The sequence below is a fragment of the Argopecten irradians genome, chromosome 3 (assembly GCF_041381155.1).
Source record: "Argopecten irradians isolate NY chromosome 3, Ai_NY, whole genome shotgun sequence".
Lineage (NCBI taxonomy): Eukaryota > Metazoa > Mollusca > Bivalvia > Pectinida > Pectinidae > Argopecten > Argopecten irradians.
In genome coordinates this window covers 51,282,483-51,310,097 of record NC_091136.1, presented here as the reverse complement: position 1 = coordinate 51,310,097, position 27,615 = coordinate 51,282,483, and the positions used below count along the sequence as shown (strand labels likewise).

The following is a 27,615-nucleotide window of genomic DNA, read 5'->3' as shown; positions in this document are numbered from 1 at the left end:
GTTGCATAAAGACATACACCTTTTGCATTTTTAATTGTTAAGATTATATAAAAATATCATGTGAAACTCTCCAGTTACTCTTATGTGGTTCTTGTAACTTCTCCACCTCATTGTCTAAGGGCAACTGCTAGCACATTTCCTCTGATGATTCAGGACAATATAACCACTAAAAATATATCGCAGTATACCTGTATTACTCAGGGATGATGTCAGTGTATTGTTAACCTAAAGATCAGATTTACCAATGACTGATATTGCATAGGTGTACATCAGAATTCATTATCTTGGTCTACAGTTCATGTGTTAGGTTTCTGTTGTATTATTACACTAATGGAAGTAAATAAGTTCAGTAAGAAATACAAGCAGTGTATATTCTTTACTTACATTTTGATTTGTTTACCGATAGGTGTTTGAAGTACTGACCAATCACCCTCTGCTCTGTACCAGGGACTGGACAATGTCTACAGAACCAACACAGGTTACCTCCCTTTGTACATACTGGCCTGAGTAGTAACAAACCTGATAAGTGTTAGCCACCACCTGTATTTTGTCTATACAGATTATTTTGTAATATGCTAGCTTCCCCTTATTACACGGGGAGTTTCTTTATTACTATACAGATTGTTTTGTAAGATGCTGCTTCTTAAGAGTTTTTATTAAGATGTTTTGTAAGCTAGCTCCCCTTATTACACGGGGAGTTTCTTTATTACTATACAGATTGTTTTGTAAGATGCTAGCTTCCCCTTATTACACGGGGAGTTTCTTTATTACTATACAGATTGTTTTGTAAGATGCTAGCTTCCCCTTATTACACGGGGAGTTTCTTTATTACTATACAGATTGTTTTGTAAGATGCTAGCTTCCCCTTATTACACGGGGAGTTTCTTTATTACTATACAGATTGTTTTGTAAGATGCTAGCTTCCCCTTATTACACGGGGAGTTTCTTTATTACTATACAGATTGTTTTGTAAGATGCTAGCTTCCCCTTATTACACGGGGAGTTTCTTTATTACTATACAGATTGTTTTGTAAGATGCTAGCTTTCCCCTTATTACACGGGGAGTTTCTTTATTACTATACAGATTGTTTTGTAAGATGCTAGCTTCCCCTTATTACACGGGGAGTTTCTTTATTACTATACAGATTGTTTTGTAAGATGCTAGCTTCCCCTTATTACACGGGGAGTTTCTTTATTACTATACAGATTGTTTTGTAAGATGCTAGCTTCCCCTTATTACACGGGGAGTTTCTTTATTACTATACAGATTGTTTTGTAAGATGCTAGCTTCCCCTTATTACACGGGGAGTTTCTTTATTACTATACAGATTGTTTTGTAAGATGCTAGCTTCCCCTTATTACACGGGGAGTTTCTTTATTACTATACAGATTGTTTTGTAAGATGCTAGCTTCCCCTTATTACACGGGGAGTTTCTTTATTACTATACAGATTGTTTTGTAAGATGCTAGCTTCCCCTTATTACACGGGGAGTTTCTTTATTACTATACAGATTGTTTTGTAAGATGCTAGCTTCCCCTTATTACACGGGGAGTTTCTTTATTACTATACAGATTGTTTTGTAAGATGCTAGCTTCCCCTTATTACACGGGGAGTTTCTTTATTACTATACAGATTGTTTTGTAAGATGCTAGCTTCCCCTTATTACACGGGGAGTTTCTTTATTACTATACAGATTGTTTTGTAAGATGCTAGCTTCCCCTTATTACACGGGAGTTTCTTTATTACTATACAGATTGTTTTGTAGATGCTAGCTTCCCCTTATTACACGATTGTTTTGTAAGATGCTAGCTTCCCCTTATTACACGGGGAGTATTACTATACAGATTGTTTTGTAAGATGCTAGCTTCCCCTTATTACACGGGGAGTTTCTTTATTACTATACAGATTGTTTTGTAAGATGCTAGCTTCCCCTTATTACACGGGGTTTCTTTATTACTAGATGATGTTTTGTAAGATGCTAGCTTCCCCTTATTACACGGGGAGTTTCTTTATTACTATACAGATTGTTTTGTAAGATGCTAGCTTCCCCTTATTACACGGGGAGTTTCTTTATTACTATACAGATTGTTTTGTAAGATGCTAGCTTCCCCTTATTACACGGGGAGTTTCTTTATTACTATACAGATTGTTTTGTAAGATGCTAGCTTCCCCTTATTACACGGGGAGTTTCTTTATTACTATACTTGTTTTGTAAGATCTAGCTTCCCCTTATTACAGGGATTTCTTTATTACTATACAGATTTTTTGTAGATGCTAGCTTCCCCTTATTACACGGGGAGTTTCTTTATTACTATACAGATTGTTTTGTAAGATGCTAGCTTCCCCTTATTACACGGGGAGTTTCTTTATTACTATACAGATTGTTTTGTAAGATGCTAGCTTCCCCTTATTACACGGGGAGTTTCTTTATTACTATACAGATTGTTTTGTAAGATGCTAGCTTCCCCTTATTACACGGGGATTTCTTTATTACTATAAGATTGTTTTGTAAGATGCTAGCTTCCCCTTATTACACGGGGAGTTTCTTTATTACTATACAGATTGTTTTGTAAGATGCTAGCTTCCCCTTATTACACGGGGAGTTTTCTTTATTACTATACAGATTGTTTTGTAAGATGCTAGCTTCCCCTTATTACACGGGGAGTTTCTTTATTACTATACAGATTGTTTTGTAAGATGCTAGCTTCCCCTTATTACACGGGGAGTTTCTTTATTACTATACAGATTGTTTTGTAAGATGCTAGCTTCCCCTTATTACACGGGGAGTTTCTTTATTACTATACAGATTGTTTTGTAAGATGCTAGCTTCCCCTTATTACACGGGGAGTTTCTTTATTACTATACAGATTGTTTTGTAAGATGCTAGCTTCCCCTTATTACAAGGGGAGTTTCTTTATTACTATACAGATTGTTTTGTAAGATGCTAGCTTCCCCTTATTACACGGGGAGTTTCTTTATTACTATACAGATTGTTTTGTAAGATGCTAGCTTCCCCTTATTACACGGGGAGTTTCTTTATTACTATACAGATTGTTTTGTAAGATGCTAGCTTCCCCTTATTACACGGGGAGTTTCTTTATTACTATACAGATTGTTTTGTAAGATGCTAGCTTCCCCTTATAAATCTAGTTCCCCTTATTACGGGGAGTTTCTTTATTACTATACAGATTGTTTTGTAAGATGCTAGCTTCCCCTTATTACACGGGGAGTTTCTTTATTACTATACAGATGTTTTGTAAATGCTAGCTTCCCCTTATTACACGGGGAGTTTCTTTATTACTATATTGTTTTGTAGATTGTTTTTAAGATGCTTTGTAGCTTTCCCCTTATTACACGGGGAGTTTCTTTATTACTAAACAGATTGTTTTGTAAGATGCTAGCTTCCCCTTATTACACGGGGATTTTCTTTATTACTATACAGATTGTTTTGTAAGATGCTAGCTTCCCCTTATTACACGGGGAGTTTCTTTATTACTATACAGATTGTTTTGTAAGATGCTAGCTTCCCCTTATTACACGGGGATTTTCTTTATTACTATACAGATTGTTTTGTAAGATGCTAGCTTCCCCTTATTACAAGGGGAGTTTCTTTATTACTATACAGATTGTTTTGTAAGATGCTAGCTTCCCCTTATTACACGGGGAGTTTCTTTATTACTATACAGATTGTTTTGTAAGATGCTAGCTTCCCCTTATTACACGGGGAGTTTCTTTATTACTATACAGATTGTTTTGTAAGATGCTAGCTTCCCCTTATTACACGGGGATTTTCTTTATTACTATACAGATTGTTTTGTAAGATGCTAGCTTCCCCTTATTACACGGGGAGTGTCTTTATTACTATATAGATTGTTTTGTAAGATGCTAGCTTCCCCTTATTACACGGGGAGTTTCTTTATTACTATACAGATTGTTTTGTAAGATGCTAGCTTCCCCTTATTACACGGGGAGTTTCTTTATTACTATACAGATTGTTTTGTAAGATGCTAGCTTCCCCTTATTACACGGGGAGTGTCTTTATTACTATATAGATTGTTTTGTAAGATGCTAGCTTCCCCTTATTACACGGGGAGTTTCTTTATTACTATACAGATTGTTTTGTAAGATGCTAGCTTCCCCTTATTACACGGGGAGTTTCTTTATTACTATACAGATTGTTTTGTAAGATGCTAGCTTCCCCTTATTACACGGGGAGTTTCTTTATTACTATATACAGATTGTTTTGTAAGATGCTAGCTTCCCCTTATTACACGGGGAGTTTCTTTATTACTATACAGATTGTTTTGTAAGATGCTAGCTTCCCCTTATTACACGGGGAGTTTCTTTATTACTATACAGATTGTTTTGTAAGATGCTAGCTTCCCCTTATTACACGGGGAGTTTCTTTATTACTATACAGATTGTTTTGTAAGATGCTAGCTTCCCCTTATTACACGGGGAGTTTCTTTATTACTATACAGATTGTTTTTGTAAGTATGCTAGCTTCCCCTTATTACACGGGGAGTTTCTTTTATTACTATACAGATTTTTTTGTAAGATTTTGTAAGATGCTAGCTTCCCCTTATTACACGGGGAGTTTCTTTATTACTATACAGATTGTTTTGTAAGATGCTAGCTTCCCCTTATTACACGGGGAGTTTCTTTATTACTATACAGATTGTTTTGTAAGATGCTAGCTTCCCCTTATTACACGGGGAGTGTCTTTATTACTATACAGATTGTTTTGTAAGATGCTAGCTTCCCCTTATTACACGGGGAGTTTCTTTATTACACTATAAACTACACCATTCCTCTGTCAGTTACCTGGAAGTTTGGTGTTATATGGTGTGCCAATGGTACACTGCTAAAACTATATATATTTGTTATCTTGATAGTTTAGGTACCTGGGTACCATATATACTTTTTACTGATGTTATAAGGATGAAAATGGACAATCTTAAAACATGATGTTATTAGTGTATTAGTTTGATACCTAATTTATTTCCCAGAAAATGTATCCTTTATTCATAAGTGTCCAGTGAAAGCACTGTTAGTCTTAAACTTCTTGTTCTAATGTCTGATGTCTGTCTAGGCCCTAACTTTCAAACTAATGCAGTTTTGTTATATCACTTAAGCCTTACAGTACACAACTGTTTAGTCACATGTCACCTTGAACTCCAGGCCAAATAACTTCAAAATTTTTAATATGTAATTCTTGTCATTGTAATAATGTTGAAACTGCAACAACAGTGTAATGTGGTTCAATCATTTTGGCCTCAAATGTTAGAACTCACCAATCTTTCTTTCAAACATATAATAGCTAAAAGGTGTTTGTCACAACAATGTCATTTACCCGCAGTTCTAAAACCTAAAATGAAAAATCTCAAACATTGGTTTGCTTGCTTCCTTATACTCTTGAGAATCTATCACAGTGAACTTTGATGACCCTTCACTTTCACTCTTTTAGCCCTGTTTGTTATTCATTTATGACCTCTGCTTTTACCCTTCAGAATCTTTACTATTAATTATATTTTTCATAATGACCTTTGACCTTCACTCTTTTGACCTTTATGATTTTTATTAATTAATGACCTCTGACCTTTGCCCTTGTAGATACTGGAGACCTGCCTGTATAAGATAGAGACCAACCCAAGGTAGGCTGTACCACATGTTAGCCAGTGTAATGTTCTACCATTATCTATGGAAACCTTCAACACTTCCAACACACAGGATATATATATCACAAGCTCATGACAGGAATAAAAATAATTGAAATAGAATTAGGTAACTCAGATCCCTGTTTGTCTCAACTTGATACACCCACAGATTGGCACGATTTCTCAAACAATGAAAGCCATGGTAGATATGATGTCATTCTGCTAGCCAAAAATTTTAATGATTTGAAAAACAGCGATCTTTTATTGTTGGCATGTTTCTTCCAATTTAATTTCTCTTTCAGTAAATTCCAAATGTTAAGATATAATCAGCAATGTCTTTGATTTAATTCAGCTTCAAATGTTTTGAGTATTAAACCTACGAGAAAATGATTTTCTCACGAGTGAAGACTGAAGTGAAATTGAAACTGACCGCAATATTTAGTTTAGAGATAAGTTGCTTATTCAGAGAAAAGTGATAAGATTTATTTTTTTATTTCTTGCGTGTGTAGGGATGAGATCAGAGCTGCAGTGCTCCAGTTTAGCGGTGTTCTGATAACGGCGGTGATACAACACACACATGATGTAAGTATAGGCTAGTTTATTTCACCTCTCTAATCGCGCTTTATGCCGTTATATGAAACAGGAGAAATAAATAAGCACTTTTTGCCTTACTGATATGACACAGAGGAAATCTATGCTCAGGATTTTTGTCTGGGTTGAAATTGTTACATGGATTTCAGACAGTTTCAGATTAAGTTTAACTAGATACAGGTGTTTGGGCTCGGGACCCTATGTAGGGGAGAGTTATCTCCCTTAGACCATGTACCCTAGTACCCAGTGGTAAGCGATGGATGTTATATATCAAACTATTATAGTTCAGTATCATTGTACCCACTGACTTCCTGGTAATATAAACAAAATATCAACCATTGGCTTACCCTTCATCACTAAAAGCAAAAAACATTTGTTTGATAGCAAAACACACTATTGTAGTAAATTTGTTTTCTTGGTTGATTTGAATTACAAACAAATCAATTATAAAAATTTCTTACCAATAAGTTTTGATAATAGGTATTCTAGAATGGTCACGATGCTGTGATTGGATGTACAATTACCCCTACATGACAGAGGTTTCACAATTAAGTCTTATTTGCCTGGTATACATGTTCTTGTGTGTGTATTTAAAGATGCTCCACCACCGACAGAGCATAAACAATAATCAGCATTTGATGTCTTATTAAGACAAAAAAAATAACATGAAATAAAATTGCATGCGCAATCAGTACATTATTCCATACAGAACATAGTGCCACGGAATTTTTTCCGGATGCAAGTAATTATTTTTAATATTTTTATCTTTAAATAAAATTAGAAGCTCAAAATTTTTAGCTCACCTGGCCCGAAGGGCCGGTGACCACCTGGCCCGAAGCGTCCGTCATCCGTCTGTCAACATTTCCTTTAAATCGCTACTAGTCATAGAGTTCTGCATGGATTGTAACCAAATTTGGCCACAAACATCCTTGGGGGAAGGGGAACAGAACTTGTATAAATTTTGGCTCTGACCCCCCCGTGGGCAGGAGGGGCGGGGTCCAATAGGGGAAATAGAGGTAAATCCTATAAATTGCTACTTGTCCTAGAATTCTGCATGGATTGTAACCAAATTCGGCCACAAACATCCTTTGGGGAAGGGGAACAGAATTTTTATAAATTTTGGCTCTGACCCCCTGGGGACAGGAGGGACGGGGCCCAAAAGGGGTAATAGATGTAATTCCCATAAATCGCTACTTGTCCTAGAGTTCTACATGGATTGTAACTAAATTTGGCCACAAACATTGTTGGTGGAAGGGGAACAGAATTTTTATAAATTTTGGCTCTGACCCCCTGGGGACAGGAGGGACGGGGCCCAATAGGGGAAATAGAGGTAAATCCTATAAATCGCTACTTGTCCTAGAGTTCTGCATGAATTGTAACAAAATTTGGCCACAAATATCCTTGGGCGAAGGGGAACAGAACTTGTATACATTTGGGCTCTGACCCCAGGGGGGCAGGAGGGGCGGGGCCCAATAGGGAAATAAGAGGTAAATATTCAAATTCCTTCAGAAAAGAAACAATGAACCTGTACTCAGAACATGACTTGTTATTACAAACCAGGTGAGCAATACAGGCCCTCTGGGCCTCTTGTTTTTGGTGGTAATGGTGTAAAGTAAGTACCGTAACTTATGTAAGCGAAAAAATATACTAAATTGTCTGCTCCTGTTTTTGATAGTGAAAAAATACCATTTGTCAGCGGTGGAGCATCTTTAGAAGATACATCTAGACCAAATGAAATTTGGTGTCTAATATTGACTATATTACTGGAAAGTCATAAGAATATATGTCATAGCTGAGTACCAAAATGTTGATGACGATACGACAGTCTGTATGTGAGGATGTTAGGGGTTAAATGTCACTAAACCCAGTATCTTTATAGTAAAAATAAACTATCTCCTTATCTCCCCAGAACAGGGGACGTCTTTATATGTGTTCTGACAGTTTATAGATCTCTGACAGAATATTAACACCCAGATGTACTGTCTCCGAGTTTATCATCTCACAAAAAAGTCTGCTGGAATGTAACAGGAATATTTTGTCTGCTTTATACACTCTCCTCAACCTTTCTCTATCTTAAATCCTAAATTTTAAATATAGCCTTTTCAGGCCAGGTGTTGAAATGGCCGAGATATTTCAAGGCTATGGGCAGCTGGGCTATAACAGATCTCTGACAGATGCTGAGTGATTTTCTAACATTGTGAAAACTGAAAATTTCTTCAGAAATGGCAATTTGTCATAGTCTTGTCACCTATCACAACATTATATACTGGTCCTAGTAAACTGATAAAGAAGAATCCCTCCATGCATTACAAGACATCCTAACATCCATCCCTCCATGTTTACTACACGATGTGCCCTTAACATGTGTACCCCCTACCCAATAACATGTGTTATCTAACCAAACACTCACAAAACAGATTTCTGATATGTGAAGAAGATCACATTTTTATTTGGCGTTTGAAAGATTGGTGTAGTACCTGTGGCCTTGAATGATTTATTTAGATTCATGAATGATATTTGTTTTTATTTCAGTCTTGTTTTCCTTAATGAACTAGAACATCTAACAATCTACCACAAGGTCTTTGTTTCTGGTTGATAGTTTTACTCCGAGAACTCTGGCTTTCAGACTTCTCATAAACCAGACATTTCCATAAATTGCATTTGCTATTGATACGCCATTAAACAAAAATAACCAAACACACTTAAAGGGCGATATTACCCACGGGAGTGGGAATACTGGATCTCCCTAATTAGGGGAATGATTGACATAGGTCCCGAGGGTAAACATGGATTTATTGGGATAAAAAACAGGAGTCGTAGTGTGAGAGGATCAGACGAAGCATGTCCTATCGGAAGAGATGTCAGTTAGAGATAAAAGCAGACCTTTTTATCATATATATCCTCATATTTATGTATATCAGTGGTCTGTCAGTCAGTCAGACATGATGTTGGTAATGGAGGTCGGAGATATTGGCCCAGTGTCTGGTCCCCACTATACCCCTATAGGTTTCTTGTACCTAGATAGACTCCTGTCTCCCACTGATAGCTAATTTAGATACAAATCACTGGGTGTTCTGTTGACATTTCATTATCGTGTAAAAAGTTTCAGTTTTAAGGCCTTTAAAAACAACTGTTTGCTTACAAAATTTAATTTTCACATCAATTTTGGAATTGAAGATATGTTCAAATATTTTGTTAATGATCTATATCACTATTTTCATAAAGCATGTTTTCTTCTAATGCTGTACGTGTCGTTAACAAAATGGGTGAACTGTGATGAACAAGAACAAGCAATAACGAAAAGGAAAAGTTTATTATAACTGAGTCAGATGTAGGAGAAATTTAATCTTCAGTACAAATTTCCTTTAATTGTGTAAATAACATGCTGTAAACAAACATGAGTAAGGAATGAGACTGATAATTCCATGATTTATTACAGTTAGATTAGATTAGTGCCAGGGCCTTCCGTACTAATCCCCCGTTAATCACTACAAAGTAGACTTAATACACCATTTGGATAGCTTTTCCAGATTTTACACCATAATTTGGTATCTGTCTTTAGTTAGGGTATTAGTATGGTGGGGAGGGGAGGGGAGGTGTCTTTCTGTCACCTATTGTCTAACCTGATAAGTGTCAGCCTCCGTACCCACATACCTGAGTGTATCTACTATATCCTGTATATAATTTGTTTGGGTGCCTGAGCTCCCACACATTAAGGGGTATTTGACTTTAATTGTTACGGTTCTGATGGGACGCTCCAGATGTACTCCTCATTTATAGATTGTTATAAGTTTGATTAGACCAAGGGTTCTCCAGTGTGGCATTAATTGGTGGTGGGGTTCTCTAGTGTGTCAGTATAACCACTGTGTTAGGGGGAGCTGGGGTGAGACAGGGGGATGTTTATTATTCTAATTATCTACTTTAATGTCAGTGATACAATGGTGATGGGGAGAGCAGAAATAAGGGAGGGATGAGGAGGGGGATGTAAAGTTGGCTAGATACAGGGTTTTGTTCTGTTTCCATTTTAATTTGTATTTATTTATAAAAAAAAGAAAATTAAGCAAAGAAAGGGTAAACATGTTCTTTATATTCTACAATAAATGCACAATTATATTATAACTATATTAGTTAATCTCTGATCTAGATAAGTCAATCATGCATTAAAACTATGGAAAAACAAGATTTTCTTTATATTGAGCGATTAGTTAAGAAATCAGACTGCAGTTTTTCCTTTGGGTCTTCTGTCTGTAAACATTGGTATCAAATTAGCTGTTCTTCTGGCTAGAACCATGATTAAGATTTCCAACATACCAAACCCATTTATAAGTACAGTTGAGTATACCTGATGTAATTCAAAATGTACAGATCATTTACAGTCGTAATATTTACAAAATGAAGTGATTTCGGGGCATTACAGCCATAAGAAATGTCTGTAGATGCCAGTATATCATTCATACTAGTATTACATGTATCTAACATCACACACAAATATTTAACTAATTCTGAGTGAATTCTATCCAGAGTAAGCTGTGTATATCACATACCACTTTTATGGCGTTCCAGTATATTCAGAGTTTTATCTAATCTATTTTTTTGTTTACTGGCTTTGAAACATAGATTCATGAGAAAATAAAACAAATTTCATAAAAGTTTTTTTTAATTACCAAAACAATGACTCATGTAAAATATCACAGAAAATTTTCAAAACAAAATTAGGAGAAAGTCTGCAGAAAATCAACCTTGACCTTGAACTTTCCCTCCATGGGTATTCATGGTTGACCTTTGACCTGTTGTGGTGTCTTGTGTGGCGATTAGGGTGTAAGATAAAAATAAATTAAGGGCCCCAAGTCTACCATTACATACTCCAGAGGCTGGCCACCAGCTATCAAACTCCTCTTTGTTTACATCTGCAATAGACATAAATTTTAATCATGTCTTTGAAATGGACATAAAATGTGGTTAGATAGTGGGTGGGGTCAAAGTGTAATGTCCCTCGACTAATTGGCTGTTAATTAACAGGTTGGTGTGTGTTACCTAACTTAAGTGTTGTACAAGGTGCACATGGCCACAGTAACTCTGTACACAGATCAGGTTACTAGACTGTGTATTTGACCAGATTTCTATTTATAATATGATTTATATATCCCTGCTAGAATAACATCATGAGTAAATGAAGTTATACTACAACAGTCATTTGATCTATTATTCTCAGGACATGTTTCACTAGTTTTTGTGTATTAAGATATTAGAGAAAAAACATACCTAGTTATCTTAAGTTTCTGTTCTGGACGTTTTCATCTGTTTTTGTAAACTGAAATATTGAATGTACTGAGGAGTTGACTTCATGTTTCATTTCCTAGTCATTTTGTTGCTTTTTGTGAATTCAAATATTCTAGGATTATACAAGGTTAAATTATCTACTGTTAACATGTGCGTTTATCATTCTGGAAGTAAACTTTACTAGTTGTTTTTTGTATTTAAAACACATTTTGATATATCTTTTTACACTTAATAGGCATTGAGAATTACCCTGATAACATCGTAATGTTGGTTTAGAGATAAGATTTTTCACTTTTCCTCCAATATTTCCTTTAAGCTGACTATAGTTTACCACAGATAAACTGATTTAAGATTTATCTGCAGTTTATGTGTATCCAATGTGGTCTCAGAGTAATAAAATTCTCATAAATCTGACGGTTTAAACATGGATCCTGGGGAAGTTAACACAGCTGGTAAAGAATTGGGTAATGTTTAACAACGGCTAGGGTATACATATCCTCTAACTGGGATAAACATTTCATAATTTATAGCTGTAATATCATATTTTGAGATTTTCAGATAAAACAAATTAGAAATATCAAATTTTGTAATAAAAGTGTGGAGGGAGACTGTTGGGTTACATTGTTAAGTATGATTGTGTCGGTTTTATAACACGAGGTTTAGGGTTCTATACAGCGATAACATACTTTCTGATTTATTAGATTAAAATTACATTGTTCTACATATATGAAGAATTGGAAATTAAAATTGTAGAGTATCAGACGCACAACAAGTATGTCAGAAACTTCTTTATAAAAGATTTGACGTTAAGCTGGGTCGGTGAGGCATACATTTATTTTCAAAAGATATAACAGTTAAAAGTTAATATATATTTCACAAAATCTAGGACTGATTTATGTAGTCACTAAATGCTTATAAATATTGCAATAGGTGAGAGAAACTCCAACAAACAAAAAACACTTGCAAATCCCAAAAAAAGAAACCTGAAATGAAAAAGAGGCCCAGGGATTTAATAATAGTCATATGTCACAAAGATGCCATCACTTTGAGGTCCAATGCACCCATCACCTTCTTTATGTCAGATATGTGTATGTACCCTATATTAAAAAATGAAAAATATCCAAATGATGCCTGTCAAAGCCAAGTAGCTACTAGCTACTACATATTGAAGCAGCTTTAACTGCACTTAGATGGTGGTATTCATGATTAAACAATAAGTTGATGAGTTCAACAAACATTTAAGGAACAATATAAAATGAAATGTGTCAATACAAAAAACATGATAGCTGACATGTGTTTTTTATCAAATGAAAAAATTAACAAAATACTGATATAGATTTATAACTTTGAAAGTGATTTATATGCAACTTAATGTGAACTGTGTGATTCCTGAACATTTTTTACTTATCCCCAAACTAAATAGTCTGTTTCTTAAATAAATGAAGACATATTTTAGCGATGAATGTTGAACATTTATTAGAAATACCTCCAGAAAAAAAGCACCTTAAGTTGAATCTCTGTTCACATTAGATAATGATAAAAATTCTGCAGGTGGCCATAGAATTCTCTTTAAGACATCACTTACCTATCTAATAAGTCAGACTGGGGGTTTGTGGTTTTCAGGGTGGCAATGTTACTACAGTAAACCTAAGGATGGCCCCTGTTTCAGGGTGGCAATGTTACTACAGTAAACCTAAGGATGGCCCATGTTTCAGGGTAACAATGTTACTACAGTAAAACCTAAGGATGGCCCATGTTTCAGGGTGGCAATGTTACTACAGTAAACCTAAGGATGGCCCATGTTTCAGGGTAACAATGTTACTACAGTAAACCTAAGGATTGCCCATGTTTCAGGGTGGCAATGTAACTACAGTAAACCTAAGGATGGCCCATGTTTCAGGGTGGCAATGTTACTACAGTAAACCTAAGGATGGCCCATGTTTCAGGGTAACAATGTTACTACAGTAAACCTAAGGATGGCCCATGTTTCAGGGTGGCAATGTAACTACAGTAAACCTAAGGATGGCCCATGTTTCAGGGTGGCAATGTTACTACAGTAAACCTAAGGATGGCCCCTGTTTCAGGGTAACAATGTTACTACAGTAAACCTAAGGATTGCCCATGTTTCAGGGTGGCAATGTTACTACAGTAAAAATTCTGCAGTTGGCCATAGAATTCTCTTTAAGACATCACTTACCTATCTTATAAGTCAGACTGAGGGTTTGTGGTTTTCAGGGTGGCAATGTTACTACAGTAAACATAAGGATGGCCCATGTTTCAGGGTGTCAATGTTACTACAGTAAACCTAAGGATTGTCCATGTTTCAGGATGTCAATGTTACTACAGTAAACATAAGGATGGCCCATGTTTCAGGGTGGCAATGTTACTACAGTAAACCTAAGGATGGCCCATGTTTCAGGGTAACAATGTTACTACAGTAAACCTAAGGATTGCCCATGTTTCAGGATGGCAATGTTACTACAGTAAACCTAAGGATTGCCCATGTTTCAGGATGGCAATGTTACTACAGTAAACCTAAGGATTGCCCATGTTTCAGGGTGTCAATGTTACTACAGTAAACCTAAGGATGGCCCATGTTTCAGGGTGGCAATGTTACTACAGTAAACCTAAGGATGGCCCATGTTTCAGGGTAACAATGTTACTACAGTAAACCTAAGGATTGCCCATGTTTCAGGATGGCAATGTTACTACAGTAAACCTAAGGATTGCCCATGTTTCAGGGTGTCAATGTTACTACAGTAAACCTAAGGATGGCCCATGTTTCAGGGTGGCAATATTACTACAGTAAACCTAAGGATGGCCCATGTTTCAGGGTGGCAATGTTACTACAGTAAAAATTCTGCAGGTGGCAATAGAATTCTCTTTAAGACATCACTTACCTATCTTATAAGTCAGACTGAGGGTTTGTGGTTTTCAGGATGGCAATGTTACTACAGTAAACCTAAGGATGGCCCCTGTTTCAGGGTGGCAATGTCACTACAGTAAACCTAAGGATGGCCCATGTTTCAGGGTGGCAATGTTACTACAGTAAACATAAGGATGGCCCATGTTTCAGGGTGGCAATGTTACTACAGTAAACCTAAGGATTGCCCATGTTTCAGGGTGTCAATGTTACTACAGTAAACCTAAGGATTGCCCATGTTTCAGGGTGGCAATGTTACTACAGTAAACATAAGGATGGCCCATGTTTCAGGGTGGCAATGTTACTACAGTAAAAATTCTGCAGGTGGCAATAGAATTCTCTTTAAGACATCACTTACCTATCTTATAAGTCAGACTGAGGGTTTGTGGTTTTCAGGATGGCAATGTTACTACAGTAAACATAAGGATGGCCCATGTTTCAGGGTGTCAATGTCACTACAGTAAACCTAAGGATTGCCCATGTTTCAGGATGGCAATATTACTACAGTAAACCTAAGGATTGCCCATGTTTCAGGGTGTCAATGTTACTACAGTAAACATAAGGATGGCCCATGTTTCAGGGTGGCAATATTACTACAGTAAACCTAAGGATGGCCCATGTTTCAGGGTGGCAATGTTACTACAGTAAAAATTCTGCAGGTGGCAATAGAATTCTCTTTAAGACATCACTTACCTATCTTATAAGTCAGACTGAGGGTTTGTGGTTTTCAGGATGGCAATGTTACTACAGTAAACCTAAGGATGGCCCATGTTTCAGGGTGGCAATGTTACTACAGTAAACCTAAGGATGGCCCATGTTTCAGGGTGGCAATGTAACTACAGTAAACCTAAGGATGGCCCATGTTTCAGGGTGGCAATGTTACTACAGTAAACCTAAGGATGGCCCATGTTTCAGGGTAACAATGTTACTACAGTAAACCTAAGGATTGCCCATGTTTCAGGGTGGCAATGTTACTACAGTAAACCTAAGGATGGCCCATGTTTCAGGGTGGCAATGTTACTACAGTAAACCTAAGGATGGCCCATGTTGGTTGATTACTTCCATAAAACCACAAACATGAACCACACTGTAGTCTGTCTACATGGTGTATGTAGCTGTAGTATCAGTACTTTACAACCACACTGTAGTCTGTCTACATGGTGTATGTAGCTGTAGTATCAGTACTTTACAACTACACTGTAGTCTGTCTACATGGTGTATGTAGCTGTAGTATCAGTACTTTACAACTACACTGTAGTCTGTCTACATGGTGTATGTAGCTGTAGTATCAGTACTTTACAACTACACTGTAGTCTGTCTACATGGTGTATGTAGCTGTAGTATCAGTACTTTACAACTACACTGTAGTCTGTCTACATGGTGTATGTAGCTGTAGTATCAGTACTTTACAACTACACTGTAGTCTGTCTACATGGTGTATGTAGCTGTAGTATCAGTACTTTACAACTACACTGTAGTCTGTCTACATGGTGTATGTAGCTGTAGTATCAGTACTTTACAACTACACTGTAGTCTGTCTACATGGTGTATGTAGCTGTAGTATCAGTACTTTACAACTACACTGTAGTCTGTCTACATGGTGTATGTAGCTGTAGTATCAGTACTTTACAAACTACACTGTAGTCTGTCTACATGGTGTATGTAGCTGTAGTATCAGTACTTTACAACTACACTGTAGTCTGTCTACATGGTGTATGTAGCTGTAGTATCAGTACTTTACAACTACACTGTAGTCTGTCTACATGGTGTATGTAGCTGTAGTATCAGTACTTTACAACTACACTGTAGTCTGTCTACATGGTGTATGTAGCTGTAGTATCAGTACTTTACAACTACACTGTAGTCTGTCTACATGGTGTATGTAGCTGTAGTATCAGTACTTTACAACTACACTGTAGTCTGTCTACATGGTGTATGTAGCTGTAGTATCAGTACTTTACAACTACACTGTAGTCTGTCTACATGGTGTATGTAGCTGTAGTATCAGTACTTTACAACTACACTGTAGTCTGTCTACATGGTGTATGTAGCTGTAGTATCAGTACTTTACAACTACACTGTAGTCTGTCTACATGGTGTATGTAGCTGTAGTATCAGTACTTTACAACTACACTGTAGTCTGTCTACATGGTGTATGTAGCTGTAGTATCAGTACTTTACAACTACACTGTAGTCTGTCTACATGGTGTATGTAGCTGTAGTATCAGTACTTTACCACTACACTGTAGTCTGTCTACATGGTGTATGTAGCTGTAGTATCAGTACTTTACAACTACACTGTAGTCTGTCTACATGGTGTATGTAGCTGTAGTATCAGTACTTTACCACTACACTGTAGTCTGTCTACATGGTGTATGTAGCTGTAGTATCAGTACTTTACAACTACACTGTAGTCTGTCTACATGGTGTATGTAGCTGTAGTATCAGTACTTTACAACTACACTGTAGTCTGTCTACATGGTGTATGTAGCTGTAGTATCAGTACTTTACACTACACTGTAGTCTGTCTACATGGTGTATGTAGCTGTAGTATCAGTACTTTACAACTACACTGTAGTCTGTCTACATGGTGTATGTAGCTGTAGTATCAGTACTTTACAACTACACTGTAGTCTGTCTACATGGTGTATGTAGCTGTAGTATCAGTACTTTACAACTACACTGTAGTCTGTCTACATGGTGTATGTAGCTGTAGTATCAGTACTTTACAACTACACTGTAGTCTGTCTACATGGTGTATGTAGCTGTAGTATCAGTACTTTACACTACACTGTAGTCTGTCTACATGGTGTATGTAGCTGTAGTATCAGTACTTTACACTACACTGTAGTCTGTCTACATGGTGTATGTAGCTGTAGTATCAGTACTTTACAACTACACTGTAGTCTGTCTACATGGTGTATGTAGCTGTAGTATCAGTACTTTACAACTACACTGTAGTCTGTCTACATGGTGTATGTAGCTGTAGTATCAGTACTTTACAACTACACTGTAGTCTGTCTACATGGTGTATGTAGCTGTAGTATCAGTACTTTACAACTACACTGTAGTCTGTCTACATGGTGTATGTAGCTGTAGTATCAGTACTTTACAACTACACTGTAGTCTGTCTACATGGTGTATGTAGCTGTAGTATCAGTACTTTACAACCACACTGTAGTCTGTCTACATGGTGTATGTAGCTGTAGTATCAGTACTTTACCACTACACTGTAGTCTGTCTACATGGTGTATGTAGCTGTAGTATCAGTACTTTACAACTACACTGTAGTCTGTCTACATGGTGTATGTAGCTGTAGTATCAGTACTTTACAACTACACTGTAGTCTGTCTACATGGTGTATGTAGCTGTAGTATCAGTACTTTACAACTACACTGTAGTCTGTCTACATGGTGTATGTAGCTGTAGTATCAGTACTTTACAACTACACTGTAGTCTGTCTACATGGTGTATGTAGCTGTAGTATCAGTACTTTACAACTACACTGTAGTCTGTCTACATGGTGTATGTAGCTGTAGTATCAGTACTTTACAACTACACTGTAGTCTGTCTACATGGTGTATGTAGCTGTAGTATCAGTACTTTACAACTACACTGTAGTCTGTCTACATGGTGTATGTAGCTGTAGTATCAGTACTTTACCACCACACTGTAGTCTGTCTACATGGTGTATGTAGCTGTAGTATCAGTACTTTACTGAACCTGTAGTCTGTCTACATGGTGTATGTAGCTGTAGTATCAGTACTTTACAACTACACTGTAGTCTGTCTACATGGTGTATGTAGCTGTAGTATCAGTACTTTACCACTACACTGTAGTCTGTCTACATGGTGTATGTAGCTGTAGTATCAGTACTTTACAACTACACTGTAGTCTGTCTACATGGTGTATGTAGCTGTAGTATCAGTACTTTACACTACACTGTAGTCTGTCTACATGGTGTATGTAGCTGTAGTATCAGTACTTTACAACTACACTGTAGTCTGTCTACATGGTGTATGTAGCTGTAGTATCAGTACTTTACAACTACACTGTAGTCTGTCTACATGGTGTATGTAGCTGTAGTATCAGTACTTTACAACTACACTGTAGTCTGTCTACATGGTGTATGTAGCTGTAGTATCAGTACTTTACAACTACACTGTAGTCTGTCTACATGGTGTATGTAGCTGTAGTATCAGTACTTTACAACTACACTGTAGTCTGTCTACATGGTGTATGTAGCTGTAGTATCAGTACTTTACAACTACACTGTAGTCTGTCTACATGGTGTATGTAGCTGTAGTATCAGTACTTTACAACTACACTGTAGTCTGTCTACATGGTGTATGTAGCTGTAGTATCAGTACTTTACAACTACACTGTAGTCTGTCTACATGGTGTATGTAGCTGTAGTATCAGTACTTTACAACTACACTGTAGTCTGTCTACATGGTGTATGTAGCTGTAGTATCAGTACTTTACAACTACACTGTAGTCTGTCTACATGGTGTATGTAGCTGTAGTATCAGTACTTTACAACTACACTGTAGTCTGTCTACATGGTGTATGTAGCTGTAGTATCAGTACTTTACAACTACACTGTAGTCTGTCTACATGGTGTATGTAGCTGTAGTATCAGTACTTTACAACTACACTGTAGTCTGTCTACATGGTGTATGTAGCTGTAGTATCAGTACTTTACAACTACACTGTAGTCTGTCTACATGGTGTATGTAGCTGTAGTATCAGTACTTTACAACTACACTGTAGTCTGTCTACATGGTGTATGTAGCTGTAGTATCAGTACTTTACAACTACACTGTAGTCTGTCTACATGGTGTATGTAGCTGTAGTATCAGTACTTTACAACTACACTGTAGTCTGTCTACATGGTGTATGTAGCTGTAGTATCAGTACTTTACAACTACACTGTAGTCTGTCTACATGGTGTATGTAGCTGTAGTATCAGTACTTTACAACTACACTGTAGTCTGTCTACATGGTGTATGTAGCTGTAGTATCAGTACTTTACAACTACACTGTAGTCTGTCTACATGGTGTATGTAGCTGTAGTATCAGTACTTTACAACTACACTGTAGTCTGTCTACATGGTGTATGTAGCTGTAGTATCAGTACTTTACAACTACACTGTAGTCTGTCTACATGGTGTATGTAGCTGTAGTATCAGTACTTTACAAACTACACTGTAGTCTGTCTACATGGTGTATGTAGCTGTAGTATCAGTACTTTACAACTACACTGTAGTCTGTCTACATGGTGTATGTAGCTGTAGTATCAGTACTTTACAACTACACTGTAGTCTGTCTACATGGTGTATGTAGCTGTAGTATCAGTACTTTACAACTACACTGTAGTCTGTGTACATGGTGTATGTAGCTGTAGTATCAGTACTTTACAACTACACTGTAGTCTGTCTACATGGTGTATGTAGCTGTAGTATCAGTACTTTACAACTACACTGTAGTCTGTCTACATGGTGTATGTAGCTGTAGTATCAGTACTTTACCACTACACTGTAGTCTGTCTACATGGTGTATGTAGCTGTAGTATCAGTACTTTACTGAATGTTATGTAACCACAAGAAGCAAACATTTTTCTAATTGACTTTCTTTATCTGTTAATGTACTTACTTACAAATATATAGGTAGAATCTGCTGATTTCTCAAATTTTCCAGTAAAATGCTTCTAATACATTATTTGGAACAGTTTACAATTTAAGTTTCTATTTATACTTTTTATGTCCCCACCATCAAATGGTGTGTGTATGTGGAGTGGAGGGGATGAAGGATGGGGGGAGGGGTTGTGACACATAGTGTTGTCTGTCCCATCACTTTCCATTATTTTCCATTTAAATTTCAAAATGGAGGTCGAAAGGTATTGCATCCTACAGACCTTTTCAGTTTGAAAGATATATAACTGATATTATGACAATAGAAAATTTAAGAATGATATTTTTTTTTCTTTTAAGAAAGGATAAGACATGATGCTTCATTCTGGGTGAAATGAGTTGGTATTGTGTTGTGATGTTCAGATTAAAGTTGGTAATGTAATTGATCTGTATATAACTAATAGACAATAAAGATGTGCAGTTTGTACCATTACAGTCATTTACCAGTGATTTATGAGGATCACTGCCTCTAATCAGGCTCTGTAGGCATGCCCACAGTGGGAACAGCACACTGTAAAGATTGGCTCTGATAGCCTTTCTATAGCTGTAAATTTACAGGTGTGCTGAGAAGCACATTGCTGATCTAAAAACAATACTCTATTGGTGTCTGGTGCTGGCCGCCAGCCTTATCTCGGCTATCATCTGCATGTCCTATCATTTGAAGGAGAGAGCACATTTAAACTCCTGTGATGAATGATTTTGATTTGCATTCACCCATTATGTCTCCACTGCACTTCCCAATGGGGAGAGAACACTCACAGACCACACGTAGGTCTGGTACTGTAATCAGGGAGTGATAGGGTGATCTCCCCCTGTCAATCATATTCCCTTCACCAGGTGGCACTACTAGTTATTTATCAATTCTAACCAGACAACATGGAGGTAGATGGACAAACGATTATCATTGATAGGTCTCCTCTCTGTCCTAACAGTGGGTTACCAATGGCTATGATAAATTGACCTGTTGAGTTATAAACTGTAATAGTATGGGTGATCTCCCCTGTCTGTCACCATTCCCCCACCAGGTGGTATTGCTGCTGTCCCTGACATCAAACATCCCAGTATTATATTGTAGATATATGTAAGAGATTACTGACGGACATCCCTGTATGGTAACCAACACATGATGAATAGACATGATGACAACTACTGTGGGAAAATCTACCAAATGAGTTACCTCCCCTTTTCAAACAATTTTTAACTAAATGAGTAATCTGACCTCCAGTAATTCTAATAAATTAAAAAAATAAAATATGACAATTTAAGATAAGAACAAAGCAGTTTTGATGTGCTGTAAATATTTGTTTGCTATTTTATATGGCTATCCACATACACATTAGCCAGATGTGGATTTCTTCAGAAAGATTCTTATTCAACATCACCTGTAATGTCTAAAGAAATATCTTTATATTAAGAAATAAAAATGATTTTTATACAACATAATTAAGACCTAAATTGATATCCTATATCAAAAGCAGAGTAGATAATCTCCCCTTTGATATAGATTCTGTAATCTTTCACCAGATGGCACTTTCAGAATCACATCAAAAGAGTTAGTATCCAAAAACTAAGAAACTGTAAATGAAATGGTTAACAGATGATAGGAGATGATGTGTATTAGCAGTGGGGGATATTGTACCTGATGAATTGGCCTATAGACGGCCCTAATGGGGACACTGTGATGTAAGTGAGTAGTTATAATCTCCCTTGGGTAGCTCCCTAGGAAAGCTGTGGGTGGGAGTCTGCCATCAGGACCATCAAAGGGGGTGGATTAGGGATGGCAGGGCACGGAGTAATGAACAGTTAGACTGTCCATGGAGCTATTATATATCTATCTAATGAGGAAAACATTAAACTTTAGCAAGGCATTTCTGTTTTGTTTTCATACAGACTGAGGGTTTGATTCTGAGGTAGTTTGTATGGTTTATTAAGTTGTTTTTATCAAACTGAAGAACTTGATATCATATACACTGTACTTTAAATTCTGAATCTGCTGTAATGTTCCTCTGTTTTTTATCTAATGATGCTGGTAGTTTCTGGAGAAAGATATACACAATGAACAGTGTATATGTAGTTAAACTTAAAGACCCACTACCTTTCCTAAACGGCTTTTAATTTTAAAAAGGAAACATAACACGAGATTGATAATTTTGTAGAATCAAATGAGTTATTAGCTTACCGTTTACTACACTCAAAATCACCTTCTAGACAATTAAATTAAAATAGATTAAATGTTTATTTTTGTAACGTGGGTCGTCTATGTTCTCGCCGTCGTCCTAATTACCGCATGTTTGTTGACTATAACTGTGCCAGAAGGCAAAATAGTGAAATGAATCTTTACTATTAGCATAGATTACAGAGGGAATCTTCCATTTATTTGGTTTGTAACGTCATCTTAGGCCGTCAATACACATTTTGTGATGCTACTGTTGTTTTCAAGAAAATTAACGTTTGTTTTGGAAAATTAGTGGGCCGTTAACCATAGACAAGTCAAAATAGAATTATACTGATGCTCAATTTATACACCAATTTCTTTACTTTGCTTACCAATTATAATAGGTGACAGTGACCTACATGTACTTGGTACAAATAATGCCCTTATAATGAACTTTATACTTACATAAGCAGAATTTGATAAATTCTTTAACCTTTTCTTGTCATCATTATATTTCTTTTCCTTTGCTTTTAGCATTCATGCAATACCAATGAAAACACCGACACAAGAATACGTCTTGACTTCAAATACAGAAATAACTACAAATTAGATGTTTGTTGTTACCATAGCACAAATTTAAATGTCCCAGAACTCAATAACACAGTCCTCATGTTATTCTTTAATTTGACGGTATTTATGATACACTTAACAAATATGTTTACTGTAAATAACAAACTGCTGTTTTGCATTCAACCATTAGAGCAAGCATGCCTTTCAGGACATTGAATTGTTTTTACTTTTCTTCATGTGTCTTTCTGTAAACAAACATCATATGTTATGTTTGATAAACAAAGGGGGCAAAAAAGTTCAAATTGTGAAATAATTTATTTTATCTACCACCAGAAATGAAAACAAAGAAAAAGAAGCTTCAGGAATTGGTGTTTCTGTGGTGTTGTTGATTTCATTATGGGAGTGATGTTTGTATCACAAGCTTTTATACTCTATTCTGTACCCCAAAGTAGGGCATTTCTGCATGTCAAAAAAAGACCCTGTTGGGAGTAATGCTTTATTTTAAACACATTCATATAGATTAAATTTCTTTGGATATCAGGTAAAAGACTACAAGTGTTTCTTATCTTAATTTAGAATTAATCATATTTCAGAACCAGATATTTTTTGCTTAGCAAGCTTAATATTTAATACATTTGTACATGGTTTTGCCAAGACTCAGAGACTCTTTGTATAAAATTTTATTATCTAATCAATGTGCTGCAATCAAGAAAAAATTGTTTTTTGTTTTTTGGTGTGTTTTTGGGGGATCAAAATGCAAGTCGTTATGACGTTAAGCTTTACAATTTCAACACATATTTCAGACAAGGGTGAACATTAATGGTTCATAGATTCAGCTTCAGGTATGGTATATTTTTAGATTTTAAATGAATGTTTTAAGAAAGCAGGTAACAATATAAACTAGGTCTCACAAATGTTCCCTGTTAAATGACAAACAACTTACCATCACAATTCACTAAAAATGCTCTAAAAGATCCTGAAAATGAAATAAATCAGCAGTAGAATGTGCATCCTGATCCAAGATATTAGCGATACCAAAAATAGATCAACAGATTCATGAACAAACTATAACTCAAATTGTTTCATATCTGGAGAGGAAAACCTATCAAAATTGTCATAAATATGTATGTTACAAATCTATAGATATACAGTCTCGTACAAAAAGCTAGAATTATCTGGAAGTTTGACTTATGCTCCACTTTCTGCCAAGTGCTTGTAGCAGCTAATCTGTTTTATAAACACATATTTCATCTATAACATACTGGGCTCCTCTACCATTGTCTAGACTATCACTTATTGAAATGTTGGCAACTTTGTCATTTACTTCCCTGATCCAAGAAGGAATTAATTCTTAAAGAAAGCAACCTATATTTCACAGCTGACATTTTGTTTTTATTTGTTTTCAACAATTTAGGAGAGAAACGTAAGTGAAATGCTGTACCACTGTAATCAGATGTATATGTTCTCCAAAACAATTGTATATCATATCAAAGTCTTGATTTGAAATGTACTAGGTAATCTTTGACTGGTGTTTTTTGGTTTTTTTAGTTGCCATCTTCTTCTAATGTTTATATTGTAGTTAGATCAGAAACATGAAAGTGAAAACTTCTGTTAAAAGTGAAATACTTCCACTTCAGCTTTTTCATTTTTATTTCCTGACAAGAGGGAGATAATTATACTAGAATTGATAGAAAACCTATTTCAGATTTTCAACTGAATATTTATGCACTATAGGTTTGCCTGGCTGTGTATTGCTGTTGTTCCTCCCCATACCCCACCCCCACCCATGGTCTGGTACCAATTAGCCATTGTCCCTCCCTACATATAAATTTTAATCACATTTTCATGGGAAAGTCTGTTTAACTAGACAGAAAATGCTGCCACTTGGGTTTATGGCTAAGCCCTAGATTTGGTCTCTAGGACGTGTAACCTATGCTGTTTGCTGATGCGGGTATTAAGATAGGATTTACTTATATTAAGTCTGATTAAGGTTTAGTGGGAGGGGGGTGGTGTTGTGTAATAACGAGGGGGAGACAAGTGCTCCCAGACTTAGTCAAGTGTTGGAGTGGAGAATCCCTGCTGATTTATCTCATCTCCGTGTGGTGGCAAAATAGCTTATGTGGTGAAAACATGGTTAATCCACTCATGCTTAATTAACCAGTTAAAGATTTTCTAATTACAAACAAAAACAAAGCTTAACACCTTTTTTCATTTAGGTGTTACGTTACATTGGTATTAATTGTTTATCAGAATCATAATGTGTTTCCATTTACCATGTGATCCTTATTAATACAGTGGAATCTGAGTATAGGTAACTCACTTTGTGATCAGTGGTTAGTAAACAAAGTGGTCAGTTAGTTAACCCAGTCATAATGGGTAGTAAGGTCAGAGTGGTTGGTAAAGTCAGAATGATCAGTAAAGTGATTGGTCAGTAAATCAGAGTGGTCAGTAGAGTGGTCAGTAAAGTCAGAGCGGTCAGTAGAGTGGTTGGTAAAGTCAGATTGGTCAGTAAAGTCTGAGTATCCAGTAATGTCAGCGTGGTCAGTAATGTCAGAGTGGTCAGTAAAGTGGTCAATAATGTCAGAGTGGTCAGTAAAGTCTGAGTGTCCAGTAATGTCAGAATGGTCAGTAGAGTGGTTAGTAATGTCAGAGTGAATGGTCAGTAGAGTGGTTAGTAATGTCAGAGTGAGTGGTCAGTAGAGCAGTCAGTAAAGTGGTCAGTAATGTCAGAGTGGTCAGTTAAGTCTGAGTGTCCAGTACTGTCTGTAGAGTGGTCAGTAATGTCAGAGTGGTCAGTTAAGTCTGAGTGTCCAGTACTGTCTGTAGAGTGGTCAGTAAAGTCTCAGTGGTCAGTAGATTGGTCAGTAATGTCAGAGTGGTCAGTAATGTCAGAGTGGTCAGTAGAGTGGTCAGTAATGTCAAAGTGGTCAGTAGAGTGGTCAGTAATGTCAAAGTGGTCAGTAGAGTGGTCGGTAATGTCAGAGTGGTCAGTAGAGTGGTCAGTAATGTCAGAGTGGTCAGTATAGTGGTCAGTAATGTCAGAGTGGTCAGTAGAGTGGTCAATGGATCAATTCATACAGGTTAGTATGGTCATTGTGTTCAGCAGTGTCAGTGAATCAAGTCATATTGTCCATTAATGTGGACTGTGGTCAGTAAATTCAGTGGTCAGTAATTTGTTTGTTTGATTTATTAACGTCCTATTAACAGCTATGGTCATGTAAGGACGGCCTCCCATGTATGCGGTGTGTTGCGTGTATGTTGTGCGAGGTGAGTGTACTGGGAGACTGCGGTATGTTCGTGTTGTATCTTCTTGTATAGTGGAACTGTTGCCCTTTTTATAGTGCTATATCACTGAAGCATGCCGCCGAAGACACCAAGCAACACACCCCACCCGGTCACATTATACTGACAACGGGCGAACCAGTCGTTCCACTCCCTGTATGCTGAACGCTAAGCAGGAGCAGAAACTACCACTTTTATAGACTTTGGTGTGTCTCGGCCAGGGGACAGAACCCAGAGCCTTCCTCACAGGGGCGAACGCTCAACTCAAGGCCAAAAGTGAGGCAGTGCCAAGGGAGGCATTAGGAAAGATAAAGTCAGTTAGGAAGAAGAGAAAAGATAAGATCCTAAATTTAGTCGCCTTTTACGATCATGCAATAGGGGCAGCAGGTACAATTCTAACGCCCTACCTGCAGGGCCGGTGGTCAGTAATGTCAGAGTGGTCAGTAGATGGGTCAGTAATGTCAGAGTGGTCGGTATTGTCAGAGTAGTCAGTAAAGTGGTCAGTAAAGTCAGAGTGGTCAGTAGAGTGGTCAGTAGAGTGGTCGGTAATGTCAGAATGGTCGATAGAGTGGTCTGTAAAGTCAGAGTGGTCAGTAGAGTGGTCAGTAGAGTGGTCAGTAGAGTGGTCGGTAATGTCAGAGTGGTCAGTAGAGTGGTCGGTAATGTCAGAGTGGTCAGTAGAGTGATTGGTAATGTCAGAGTGGTCAGTAAAGTGGCCTGTAAAGTCAGAGTGGTCAGTAAAGTGGTCTGTAAAGTCAGAGTGGTCAGTAGAGTGGTCAATAGATCAAGTCATACCGATTAGTATGGTCATAGTGTTCAGTAGTGTCAGTGAATCAAGTCATATTGTCCAGTAATGTCGACTGTGGTCCGTAAATTCAGTGGTCAGTAATGTCAGAGTGGTCAGTAAAGTGGTCTGTAAAGTCAGAGTGGTCAGTAAAGTGGTCTGTAAAGTCAGAGTGGTCAGTAGATGGGTCAGTAATGTCAGAGTGGTCGGTATTGTCAGAGTAGTCAGTAAAGTGGTCAGTAAAGTCAGAGTGGTCAGTAGAGTGGTCAGTAGAGTGGTCGGTATGGTCATAGTGTTCAGTAGTGTCAGTGAATCAAGTCATATTGTCCAGTAATGTCGACTGTGGTCAGTACATCAAAGTGATCAGTAGAGTCAGGGGTCAGTAAAATCATAGTTAGTGGTCAGTATAGGGTCTTTAAGATGGGTGGTCAGTAATGCCATTGGATTCTAATTTCTTTACCTAAAAATCATCTTCGTATGCTTGCATTTAAACAAACAAGGCTTTGCAAAGTTGCTTTTTTTTCATGCATCAGCAACATTGCTTTTAAATGCTGATTTGGTGACATCATGTCACGATTCTATTTCAAACAAAGTGGAAATCCTAATTCCTTTAGAATTTAATTGTGTATAATATCAAACTGTAAGAAGTGCTATATGTTTCTATTTTGTTTGAGATACT

At 36.9% G+C, this 27,615-nt stretch overlaps 1 protein-coding gene across 5 annotated transcripts in view; it reads left to right on the top strand.

Annotated features, from left to right (window-relative positions):
- The window catches only part of LOC138318975 (tRNA (32-2'-O)-methyltransferase regulator THADA-like), a 121,898-nt gene that overhangs the window by 39,196 nt on the left and 55,087 nt on the right, over positions 1–27,615 (top strand). For 4 of the 5 annotated variants that reach the window (XR_011207936.1, XM_069261829.1, XM_069261831.1 and 1 more), the window contains exons 34-36: positions 407–478; positions 5,615–5,655; positions 6,168–6,240. Coding sequence is in view for 4 of the 5 variants with exons in the window: in XM_069261829.1 (XP_069117930.1) it covers positions 407–478; positions 5,615–5,655; positions 6,168–6,240 (186 nt within the window). In the remaining variant the exon portion in view is untranslated. The remainder of the gene's footprint in view (positions 1–406; positions 479–5,614; positions 5,656–6,167; positions 6,241–27,615) is intronic. The other variant, XM_069261830.1, reaches the window with a different exon arrangement.